The 13085-nt window shown below is 42.9% G+C and overlaps 1 protein-coding gene across 8 annotated transcripts in view; it reads right to left on the bottom strand.

The window, feature by feature from the left end:
- The window catches only part of cdh23 (cadherin-related 23), a 1156658-nt gene that overhangs the window by 74265 nt on the left and 1069308 nt on the right, over positions 1 to 13085 (bottom strand). For all 8 annotated transcript variants that reach the window (XM_072282605.1, XM_072282606.1, XM_072282607.1 and 5 more), the window contains exons 42-44: positions 12189 to 12296; positions 7832 to 7934; positions 2073 to 2198 (exon numbers count right to left, since the gene is read on the bottom strand). In XM_072282605.1, the coding sequence (XP_072138706.1) occupies positions 2073 to 2198; positions 7832 to 7934; positions 12189 to 12296 (337 nt within the window). The remainder of the gene's footprint in view (positions 1 to 2072; positions 2199 to 7831; positions 7935 to 12188; positions 12297 to 13085) is intronic.

The following is a 13085-nucleotide window of genomic DNA, read 5'->3' as shown; positions in this document are numbered from 1 at the left end:
TCCTCCACCTATCTTCATATCGTTTGCATACTCAGCCACAAAGCCATCAATTCCGTCATCCAAATCATTGACATATAACACAAAAAGAATCAGTCCCAACACAGAACCCTGTGGAACACCACTAGTCACCGGCAGCTCCCTTTATTCTCACTTTGCCTCATGCCAAGCAGCCACTGCTTTATCCAGGCTAAAATCTTTCCTGTAATACCACGGACTCATTGCTTGTTAAAAACAGCCTCATGTGTGACACCTTGTCAAAGACTTCTGAAAATCCATGTACCAATCCCTCTTAAACACAAAATACTCTGCAGATGTTGGGGTCAAAGCAACACTCACAACACGCTGGAGGAATTCAGCAGATCGGGCAGCATCCATGGAAACGATCAGTCAACGTTTCGGGCTGGAACCCTTCGTCAGGACTGAAGAGGGAAGGGGCAGAGGCCTATAAAGAAGGTGGCGGGAGGGTGGGAAGGAGAAGGCTGGTAGGTTCCAGGTGAAAAACCAGTAAGGGGAAAGATAAAGGGGTGGGGGAGGGGAAGCAGGGAGGGGATAGGCAGGAAAGGTGAAGAAGGAATAGGGGAAAACACAATGGGTAGTAGAATGAGGCGAACCATGAGGGAGGTGATAGGCAGCTGGGGGAGGGGGCAGAGTGAAATAGGGATAGGGGAAGGGAGGGGTAGGGAATTACTGGAAGTTGGAGAATTCTATGTTCATACCAAGGGTCTGGAGACTACCTAGACAGTATATGAGGTGTTGCTCCTCCAACCTGAGTTTAGCCTCATCATGGCAGTAGAGGAGGCCATGTATGGAGATATCTGAATGGGAGTGGGAAGCAGAGTTGAAGTGGGTGGCTACCGGGAGATCCTGTCTGTTGTGGCGGAAGGAGCGGAGGTGCTCGACGAAGCGGTCCCCAATCTGCGTTGGGTTTCACCGATGTAGAGGAGGCCGCACCAGGAGCACCGGATGCAATAGATGACCCCAACAGACTCACAAGTGAAGTGTTGCCTCACCTGGAAGGACCGTTTGGGGCCCTGAATGGTGGCAAGAGAGGAGGTGTAGGGACAGGTGTAGCACTTACACTTACAGGGATAAGACTAGACATTTCCTTGAGAGAAATGGGAGAAGGAATAGAAGATGAGGGCAATTTATCTCCCAAGGAGTGGTAGGATAGTGGAGGTAGAAACTGAGCTGGTTCAGATTGATTATGAGAATATGGTAAGGGTGCATGCAGCCAGTTGGTGAATTAATTCAGCCTCCTACACGTGGGCGGCGCAGGCTTTCATGTGCGCATGTTTTTCGTTACAGCGGGCCTGGTTTGTCGTTCCCGCACTGTAAGCTTCCCAGGATTTACTGTGGCTAACAAGACTCGGTAACAGCATTTAATCCTACTTCTCTGTTGTTGTTCTTACTCGGCACATCAAGGAACAATCGCAGTGATTAAAACAAACCCAGAGAGCTCAAGCTGAGCTGTAACCAGGGCTGGGGACTGAGAACTGGGATTGCCCTAAACTGCTCTGTTTCGTCTGACATGAACAAATGGCCCAAAGGTGCTCCCCTTGTGTTACAAATTTCTACAACGGGCACCATGGTAGCATAGTGGTTACGGTGACAGTATTAGAGCTCGTGAAGTGCAAGTTTGGAGTATAATTCCGATGTCCTATGTAAGAAGTCTGTACGTCCCTCCCTTGAGCGCGTGGGCTTCTTCCCACAGTCCAGTTAGAAAGTTAATTGGTCATTGTAAATTGTCCTGAGATTAGTGAGGGATAAAGAGCTGGGTTGGAAGCTCATGGGCTAGAAGGGCTTGTTCCACGCAGTATCTCTAAATAAATAAATAAATAAATATTTTTATCAAACTTAAGACTGAACTAGTTGATTATTCGTCAGTCAACACTAACAAAGAGAAATTAATTGGTCTTGTATCTTGCTTGTCTCTGTAAGTAAAATGGCAGCGACATTGTAGGCCTTAGAAAATCACTTCGGATTCAACATTTGAGGACTTTTCCGGAGGATGCATTAATTACAGAGCTCAGCTTTGCAGTTCTATTGTGTTCAGCTGAAAGGAAATAACTCACCTGTGTTTCTGTCAACAATGAAGAAGTCAGTCCTGTTCCCCAGTAATTGGTAACTAACCACAGCATTTGGCCCCTCGTCACGGTCAAAGGCTGAAATAGGCCCATTTATCAGCGTGATTTGTGTACCTACAAAGTGAACAATGAGGTCAGAAGACTTGGTTTCAGTCAAGTTCCTTTATTCAATGACTTTTGCACAAATGATTAATGCAACTGCAAGACAGGTTATGAAGGAACAAAAGATTCATAATTTCTGAAGTGCAATTCACGAGATTCCACAGCATTTTATTGCCAATGAAGTAAATGGAATGGGGTACTCATTGTTGAAAGACAGGAAATGAAGCAGACTAGCTGTACCACAAACTCCCACAAAAGGTGACAGATAGTTGGATCACTGGCTGGAATTCATCAGGCCGCTTTCACAAGGAGAGTATTATGCTGACCCTCAGTTCAACTATAGTTTTGTGAGTAGCACTTTTACCTAACAGTCAGCATGCGGATTCAGGAGGCCCAGACGTCAAATGTTTATCTCTGATGTAATACATATACTTAAATGCATGAGAGGGATTAATATTTGCCTTGCACACTTGAAAGAGTTCTCTTGCTCTTCAAGATCATAAGATAGTATTGATATCCCACTGACTTTGGGCTTGATTTGAAAAATTATTTTGTAGCTGCACTATTGGGTGAAGTTTACAAATGAAGCCCTGGAACTAATATTAATTCTTCAGACAACCTCACTCTGACAGGGGATTTGTCCATAATCAACTTGCTGCCTGTGGGAACTTGTTGTGCGACAACAGTGGCTGCACATTGGAAAGTCACTGACAAGAACGAGCTTTGCAACATCCCAAAGATGTGACAGGTGCTATAAAAATGGACATCTTTACTTCAGAAAAGAGCTAATTCACTGGTATTTGGTTGGGTGTCAGCCGCTTATACCTGACCCTGCAGGCTGACCTGTACCATAATTCTCTATATTCAACCTAGCTCTATGGCAATGGTGTAACAAGTATTTCTGTAGATTAACTGACAAGCAACAGCTAGTTTCCATAGTGGAGGTCTCCTTATCTATTTCCCTGTGAATGAAGAAATTTTAAGAAGATGGGGATTAGCTTTATTTGTCACACGTACATCAAAATATACAGTGAAACACGCTGTTTGTTTCAAGTCAAATCAGTGAGGATTGTGTTGGGCAGCCCACAAGTGTCGACCAGTGCCATCATGGCGTGTCCATAACTCACTAACCCTAACCCTAACCATTTATCTTTAGAATGTGGGAGGAAACTGAACGACCTGGAGGAAACCCATGCAGGCACAGGGAGAAAGTACAAATTCCTTACAGGCAGCAGCTGGAATTAAATCCAAAACATGAGGAATTCTGCAGATGCTGGAAATCTGAAGTAACACACATAAAATGCTGGAGGAACTCAGCAGGTCAGGCAGCAGCTAATGAAATGTACAAAAATTTGACATTTCTGCGACCCTGCGACCAGACATTGTCCTAGTGTCTAAGTCAACTAAGCAAGTGGTGCTGCTGGAGCTGACAGTCCCATGGGAAGATAGCTTGGAAGAGGCCTTTGAAAGGAAGCTCTCCAAGTAGGCAGGACTGGTCAGCAATTGTCAGCAGGCTGGACGGAGAGCGAGGTGTCACCCTGTGGAGGTTGGTTGTAGGGGATTCGTAGCCCATTCTTTAGTTAGAGCCTTCAGCATTTTGGGCATCGAGGGAGAGAGGAAGAGAGAGCCATCCGCAGTACCACTGATGCGGCAGAGAGGGCCTCAAGATGGCTGTGGCTCGAAAGGGGGGAGCCATGGAGTCATAAGTAGCTAGCCATCTGGACACAAGCTGGGGTCTGATCAGCCCCGGCTGGGTCACCTGGAGGAGGTTGTATGATGTTGAGCCGAAACACCCGATGATTCCAGGAACATTACAGAAGATGTGTCCAGAAGCATCAATAGATGTATGTACACAGTTCTTCAGGACTGGGTCTTGGCTCGAAACGTCGACTGTTCATTTCCATGGATGCTGCCCGACCTGCTGAGTTTCTCTAGCATTTTGTGTGTGCCGCTTGGAAATAAAACCCTGTTCTTACAGTTGATGAAGCTACTCTCTTGAATGATTTGTTTCTAATTTTCTGGTCATTTCCTGGACTCTCTCAACAAAGGAAAAGAAATCCCTCAGTCAACCTTACCGATCCTTTTTAACAACCTAATTCCAATATCACAATAGAGATGAAACATCTCCACTTGGCTATAAAGTGCTTGGGGACATATTGAGTTATTTTACTGATATCAACAACTTTTTTTTACTGATTTTCACCTTGAAGTACTTCCTTGCCTTTCTGAATTCCAGCGATTAAAAACTTATGTGAAAGTTTCACTCATGGGGCTGGCATGAGCAGTAGGCAGTGCCCTTGAATATCCAGTGTGGCTATTTTAGATGGCAGAAAACCCAACTACATTGCTATGGGTCTGGTCACATGTAGGAATTAGCGATGAGCTTTCAAAAGTCGATAGATTCTGGCATGGTTCCGGAGGACTGGAAGATTGCAAATGCCACTCTGTTATTTAAGAAGGGGGCAAGGAAGCAAAAAGGAAATTATAGACCTGTTAGCTTGACATCAGTGGTTGGGAAGTTGGGAAGAATGAGGTTACAGAGTACCTGGAGGCATATGACAAGATAGGCAGAACTCAGCATGGATTCCTTAAAGGAAAATCCTGCCTGACAAGCCCATTACAATTTTTTGAGGAAATTACAAGTAGGCTAGACAAGGGAGATGCAGTGGATATTGTATATTTAGATTTTTGGAAGGCCTTTGACAAGGTGCCACACATGAGGCTACTTAACAAGATAAGAGCCCATGGAATTACGGGAAAGTTACATACGTGGATAGAGCATTGGCTGATTGGCAGGAAACAGAGAGTGGGAATAAAGGGATCTTATTCTGGTTGGCTGCCGATTACCAGTGGTGTTCCACAGGGGTCCGTGTTGGGGCCGCTTCTTTTTACGTTGTACATCAATGATTTGGATTATGGAATAGATGGCTTTGTGGCTAAGTTTGCTGATGATACGAAGATAGGTGGAGGGGCCGGTAGTGCTGAGGAAATGAAGAGTCTGCAGAGAGACTTGGATAGATTGGAAGAATGGGCAAAGAAGTGGCAAATGAAATACAATGTTGGAAAGTGTATGGTTATGCACTTTGGCAGAAGAAATAAACGAGCAGACTATTATTTAAATGGGGAGAGAATTCAAAGTTATGAGATGCAACGGGACTTGGGAGTCCTCATACAGGATACCCTTAAGGTTAACCTCCAGGTTGAGTCAGTGGTGAAGAAGGCGAATGCAATGTTGGCATTCATTTCTAGAGGAATAGAGCATAGGAGCAGGGATGTGATGTTGAGGCTCTGTAAGGTGCTGGTGAGACCTCACTTGGAGTACTGTGGGCAGTTTTGGTCTCCTTATTTAAGAAAGGATGTGCTGACATCAGAGAGGGTAGAGATTCACTAGAATGATTCCGGGAATGACAGGGTTAACATATGAGGAACGTTTGTCCACTCTTGGACTGTATTCCTTGGAGTTTAAAAGAATGAGGGGAGACCTCATAGAAACATTTCGAATGTTGAAAGGCATGGACAGAGTGGATGTGGCAAAGTTGTTTCCCATGATGGGGGAGTCTAGTACGAGAGGGCATGACTTAAGGATTGAAGGCCGCCCATTCAGAACAGAGATGCAAAGAAACTTTTTTAGCCAGAGCGTGGTGAATTTATGGAATTTGTTGCCACGGGCGGCAGAGGAGGTCAAGTCATTGGGTGTATTTAAGGCAGAGATTGATAGGTATCTGAGTAGCCAGGGCATCAAAGGTTATGGTGAGAAGGCGGAGGAGTGGCACTAAATGGGAGAATGGATCAGCTCATGATAAAATGGCGGAGCAGACTTGATGGGCCGAATGGCCGACTTCTACTCCTTTGTCTTATGGTCTTATGGAATTAGTGAGCCGCTGAGTTTACTTAACAAGCCAGTTGGATTCATAGTCACCATTATGGATATTATCTTATTATTTCTGAATTTACTTTAACCCATTGAATTTAACCTCTTGATCAGGGATATAGATGGTGGGGGTCAAGCCAGGTCACAGGCACTCCCCCTCAACCCCAGTAATTTGGTGAAATTACAGGCACCAATAACTTTGGTCCACAGTGATTTTTCCACAAAAACTACAGCAAACTCTCAGGGCAGCTGAAAAGGTAGTTGGCTGCAGTCTACCATCAATGCAGGACACTCATGTGTTTAGAACAAAGAAGCAGGCAGGAAAAATCACTGTGGACACTACCAACCCTGCAAACTGTCTTTTTCAAAAGCTCCCTCTGGAAAGGACTACAGTGCTATTAAAACAAAATCTTCACACCATCTTAAAAGCGTAAAATTAATTAATTAATTAATTAATTAAAATTGAGAGATACACCGTGGCATTGGCCCTTCTGGCCCTTTGAGCTGCACAGACCATCACCCCTGATTTAACCGCAGCCTAATTATGGGACCATTTACAGCGATCAATTAACCTATTGACTGGTACGTGTTTGGACTGTGGGAGGAAACGAGAGCACCCAGAGGAAACCCACACACTCCATGGGGAGGATGTACAGATGACGCCAGAATTAAACTCCAAACTCTGATGCCCCAAACTTTAAGGAAACTCTGACACCCTGAACTAGGGAAAGTTTATTTCCCTAAACAGTTAATCCGATGAACCATTCTAGTTAGCCCACCCCACCCCCTCTCACAATTTACCTCAGTCACTGCACTGCATTGTAGATATTTTAAACCACTTTTTACAATGCTGTTTACATTGTAAATACATGCTGGTATTTATTTCTTTTAGAACTTTTTATTTCATATCTGTCTTTAACCTTGAACTTTATTAGCCTTTTTTATTTATATATAGTCGTCATCATCATCATCATGTGCTGTGTCGTATGACTTTGGCGATCACAGCCTATGACCATGATTGTTCTTGATAAGTTTTTCTACAGAAGTGGTTTGCCGTCTTCTGGGTAGTCTCTTTACAAGACAGGTAACCCCAGCCATTATCAATGCTCTTCAGAGATTGCCTGCCTGGCGTCAGTGGTCGCATAACCAGGACTTGTGATCTGCACCAGCTGCTCATACGACCATCCACCAGCTGCTCCCGTGGCCTCACATGACACTGATTGGGGAGGCTAAGCAAGTGTTACATGGTGCCAAAGGGTGACTTGCTGGTGGGGGGAAGGAGCACCTTACACCTCCTTTAGCAGAGAAGCATCACACCCCACCACTCAATATATGCAGTATAACTCTTTATTTTTTTATTATCGTTGAATGTAGTTTTCTTGTGCATATCACGCCCTGACTAACCCATCACAGCAAATCTCTAACACATTCAAATGCATATAGCGACTAATGTCGATCCTTGATCTTTGATTTTGGATCATTCTCCAGGTCTCCGGATCATTGGTCAGGTAAACATTACCCCACTGTGCCTGCTAAATACAATTTAGATATGACATTCTACACGTCTTCTTCAGATGGCACCTGAAAACATGCTGAAAGACAGCATCTTGCTGTGTACAAAGTGGTTACCTTTTCTTGCTAATATAACACCCTCTGTGCTGCAAAGGTGTGAAAGATTCCACAAAGATGCACGGAGGTGGTTACCAAGATTTGCATGCGTCCCAAAAAGCACAAGAGTCAAACATTTAGTTAGAGCTTTTAGCTACACACTTACCTGCTGCTGGATTCTCAGAAATTTCAGCTTGATAAGAGCTTTGAGTAAACATGGGCCTGTTATCATTTTCATCAGAGATGGTGATTGTCAGCAAATCTGAATCCTGTTAACACAGAGACAAGACTCTAAATCCACAGACTTCAACATAATAAAAGAAAATACACACAATTCAGCAGGTCCTGATGAAGGGTCTCAGCCTGAAACATAAACTGTTCATTCCTCTCCATAGATGATGCCTGAGCTGCTGAGTTCCTCCAGCACTGTGTATGTGTGTTGCTCTGTATTTCCAGCATCTGTAGAATCTCTTGTGAACATAATGAACATAATTTCTTGTAGGACGGTTTTATAACTCCTTCACTCATGCTAATATATTATATGGGCACGATTTTTGCCCAAGTCTTCCAATTTTCCTGGCACTACATTCCTAAAGACCTCCAGCTCTCCACATTCATTGCCATCTTTCAGCAGCTGCACCCAAGAGAAGGATGAAAATAAGATCTTGTCTAGAGCATGGAGTCAAGGTTAGGGGAGTGAGGAGGATGATGGGTGGTGAAAAATAACGGCATTTTTAAAGGTAAGAACATTGTCAAAGAGTATCAATTTCCTCTCTCCCGTAACTCATGGACATCTCAATGATTTTCTTTCACTCATGAGGGTGTTGTTCGCAATGGTGATATTTATAAACCTTAAACTGAAAGGTTTGTTGGGCCAGTTCAGAGGAAACTAAGAGCTTAATGTCCTGGGCAATATTTATCCCTCGTTCAACCTTTCTAAAGTAGCTGTTATTGATAAGAACATTGGGATTAAGATAAAGAGCTGGCAACCTGGTCCTTGGGGCCTGCTCTGCCATTCAAGATCATAGCTTATCTTCTAACTTAGACCTGGAAATGGCACCAGCTCCTTATGCTTTGGCTCACTGAAAGAACACAATGAGTGCCACACCACAGTGGTCCAGTTCACCATTCCAAAAATTCATCAGTCCCTAAGTAAAGAAATATCTCCTTGTCTCAGTTCTAAGTGGTCTTTCCCTTCCACAGGTTCTAAACCCCCCCAGCCAGGGAAGACATCCTGATGTTGCTGGGTGTTTGCTGTACACAAATTCATATAGGTTTCCCATGTTTCCCTCCTCTGACTACTCCTGAGGAGGATGTGCGACAATCTGAAAGGTTGTTATAGACTTGCACGTCTGTTTTTGTATGAAAATATGATTTGATGTTCATATCCAATTATCCAAAATAGAGTGGCCCATATCCAATTTATTTCTCAGGTAGTAAACTCAAGTGATTCTGCAGGTGCTTTAAATATGGAGTAACACACACAAAATGCTGGAAGTCCTGAAACGTCAACTGTTTATTCCTCTCCATAGTTGCTGCCCGACCTGCTGAGTTTCTCCACCATTTTGTATGCATTTCTCATAATTCTTGATTATTCTGATTAAAATATTACTCCAAGATTATTCTGCTAAATAGAACATACAAACTCTCATTAATATTCTTGTGAAAAGGAGTAGCCAATTACACAATGTGGTCATGAGGGCAGGTGAGAGGCGAGGAATCCAGAGGTGAGTAACTCACCTCACAACTCCCCAAAGCAAGTCCACCTACAAGGCTCAAGTTTGGAGTGTAATGGAATACTCTCCACTTGCCTGGATGAGTGCAGCTTAAACAACCCTCAAGAAGCTCGACACCATAACGGGGCATAGCAGCCCGCTTGATAGCCACCCCATTTACTCACTGCACCACTGAACCACAGCAACCGTAGCTGTACTATCTACAGGATGCACTGCAATAACTCACCAAGACTCTTCAGATAGCACTTTCCTAACGCACAATGTCTACTGGCAGAGAGGCAGCAAACTTAAGGGCACATCATCACCACCTGGAGGTTGCCCTCCAAGCCACACACCATCCTGACTTGGAAATACATCACCATTGCCGGTCAAGATCCCACAGCTTCTTCCCTAACAGCATTGTGTGTGTGTGTTCATTACTAAACTACTTCGAGGTTTCAAGAAGATAACTCATCACCTCCTCAAAGGTGAATTATAAAGGGCTCAAACCGCAAAGGCTGTATCCCTTAAATGAACAAAACAAAAAAAAAATCACTAATTGATGATTGATCCATTCTAATAACATCATCAATGCGTTTTTTAAATTATTTATTGCTAGGAATATGGCACCATACTCCCCAACCCTAACAGTCCTCGGGATAGTGAATGTTTAGCTGTCTTCTGCAGCTGCTGTACTCGTGGACTGCCAGTCCATTATAACATCAATGCATCCCTCTACCCTAAGCTCAGAAATATGTACTTGCAAAGGCAACCACACAAAACCAAATGACTGAGAATGAATTTTCTGGATTGAGTTAAAAAGAGTAATTCCTTATGACACAGGAGGCAATTCAGTTGATTGGATCTGTGCCAGCAATCAATCTTATTCACCCACTAATTTTCCCTATATTCTTTTCTTCCTCATATTTCTATCAACTTTTCTACTGTTCCCTGACATCCAGTTCCCACCCCACCTTCACCTCCAGTGGCCTATTAACCATCCAACCCACAAAGGTTTGTGGGAGGAAGTCAAAGCATCTAAGGGAATCCCAAGTTGTCACTGGGAGAGCATGCTAACTCCACACAGAGAGCACTGAAGGTCAGGATTGAACCCTGGTCATGGAGCTAGAAGGCAGTAGCTCCACCAATTGTGTCACCCTATGAATAAAAGAAAATTTGATTGTAAGAACACACACAAAATGTTGGAAGAACTCAGCAGGTTCTCTGGAAAAGAGTGCAGTCAACGTTTTGGGCTGAGACCCTTCAGCAGGACAGGACAGCTGCTTGAAATGTCGACTGTATTCCTTTCCATAGATGCTGCCCGGCCTGCTGAGTTCCTCCAACATTTTGTGTGTGTTACTTGGATTTCCTGCAGACTTTTTCTTTGCAACTTGATTGTAAGGTCTTACTTGCTGAATCATCAATACTTCAGTCCAGGAGTAGGGCTTTTGACCCAAAGTAAAAGTATCAACTCAATGTATCATCTCCAAATGCAATGTGACTGTTCTATCCCTGTATTAAACCCCAAAATTACACCTTCACTAACATTTTCCTCCTTCAAGTGTTTATCTATTTTTTTTATTGTTGTGATTAACTAGGCTTCATTTATTCTTGGAAGCTCTGAAATGAAGTGGACATTCTGCTAATGGAACATGTTCTGTCATTCAAGTCGAGCACCACTAAGCTGCATTGTACCTCAACCTACACACCTTGGTTATGTAATTTTTTTAAAAAACTTAGCTAACAATTCTAATACATCTATCTCAAGAACTTTCCATTTCTGCCCACACTTTGGAACTGCTGATATAAAATCCCAAATGTATTATTGGTACCTGTAAAGTGGAAATGATCTTTCATTATTTACATTTCCAAAACTCTTAACTGGTCTACTTTACATTAAATTGGCAGCTTTTAGTGAATAGATTTCCATCTTTTCATTCAGACTCATCCTTTAATCTTTGATATGTTTTAGTGAACGTAATACAGTGAATTGGCAAAATAGAATGATGAAGTGATTTTTTCACTTGGCAAATTATCTAGATTGTGCTGACTCATAGCTAGATCCAACAATAACATTTAAAAGGAAGTTGTACAATTGCTGCACTTGATGGGGAAACATTTAAAAGGATGTGCAGAAACAGCAGAAAAGGAAGACGAATTTCCAATCTTCTCCTGGGTTGTATTATTGCAAGAATTGCGGTAAATGTCACTAAGTGTAACAAGCAAAGCACCTTAAGCCTGATCTGGCAATAATCTTGACTATTAATAAATAAGCATATCATACTGGCCAAGTATGTAGAGCTATTCTGCATGGAACAGGTCGTTCAGTCCAACCCATCCATGCTGACCAAGATGGTAACCTAATCTAGTCACATTGAACTGCATCTGACCCATATCCCTCTAGATCAGGGGTTCCCAAATTATTTTATGCCATAGACCCCAACCATTAATTGAGGGGTCCGTGGACCCCTGGTTGGGAACCCCCCCCCTCCCAAGCTTTATTACCAATGTATCTGTCAAAATGTCACTTAAACATTGTTATTGTCTTTGCTTCAACCACTCCCTCTGGCAGCTCGTTCCATATATGTATCACCCTCTGTGTCAAAATCTTACCCCTCAAATTTCTATTAAATCCATCCCCCTCACCTTGAACCTGTGATCTCTAGTTCTTGATTTCCCAATCCTGTGAAAAAGACATCTAGCTGACACTTTTACTTTGGGTGCATTTAAAACTGTAGCATCTTTGATGCATTTCTAAACATAAAGGGGACATTTAGACAATGTATGAACGATGTTTAGAGTAACTACCCTTCGAGCACGTCTTGGGTTTTCTGGACTGTCTTTCACCATGATCGTGAGACGATATTCAGAAGTCTGCTCTCTATCCAGGGGTCGGTTGACATAAATTACACCAGTCTGAAAGATAAACCACAGGAGAAAATATGATGACCAAGGCACTAAAAATAACAAAGAACCTTCGCTGGTGAAAATCTGAAATAAAAATAGAAAATACTTAAGCAACACACATAAAAATTGCTGGTGAATGCAGCAGGCCAGGCAGCATCTATAGGAAAAGGTACAGTTGACGTTTCGGGCTGAGACCCTTAGTTAGGACTAACTGAAAGAAGAGATAGTTCCTCCCACTTTCAAATCTCTTACTATCTCTTCTTTCAGTTAGTCCTGATGAAAGGTCTCAGCCCGAAATGTCGACTGTACCTCTTCCTATAGATGCTGCCTGGCCTGCTGCGTTCACCAGCAATTTTTATGTGCGTTGCTTAAAAGTAGCATCTGCAGATTTCCTTGTGTTTTTGTGAGAAAACACTTAAAATGGCTGGAAGCTCCAGATCTGTGGAGAGAGAAGCAGAGATCATGTTTCAGGTCAATCGTTTCTCATAAGAGAACAGGTCTGAAAAGGAAATTGAACTTGCATCAGTCATGAAGAAACATGTTTAACTCAAAATAATAACTCAGTGTCTGACTCTACAGATGCTTCTTGATCTGATAAGAAACTGAAACTAGTCATTTCAGCTACCCATACAAAATGTATTTCTGATAACATATCAGTGAAGATGAGAGGTTTTACGTCCTGGAGAGAAATGGAACTCAGTTTGTTCTGCTCATAACAAGATTACTACAGACTAATGGACCTTGATACAGAAGGCAGAACCCTGACCATGAAAAGTACCTGCCATGTGCTTTTCTGTA

This window comes from Mobula birostris, chromosome 18, assembly GCF_030028105.1.
Source record: "Mobula birostris isolate sMobBir1 chromosome 18, sMobBir1.hap1, whole genome shotgun sequence".
Lineage (NCBI taxonomy): Eukaryota > Metazoa > Chordata > Chondrichthyes > Myliobatiformes > Myliobatidae > Mobula > Mobula birostris.
This window is presented reverse-complemented; position numbering and strand designations above follow the sequence as displayed.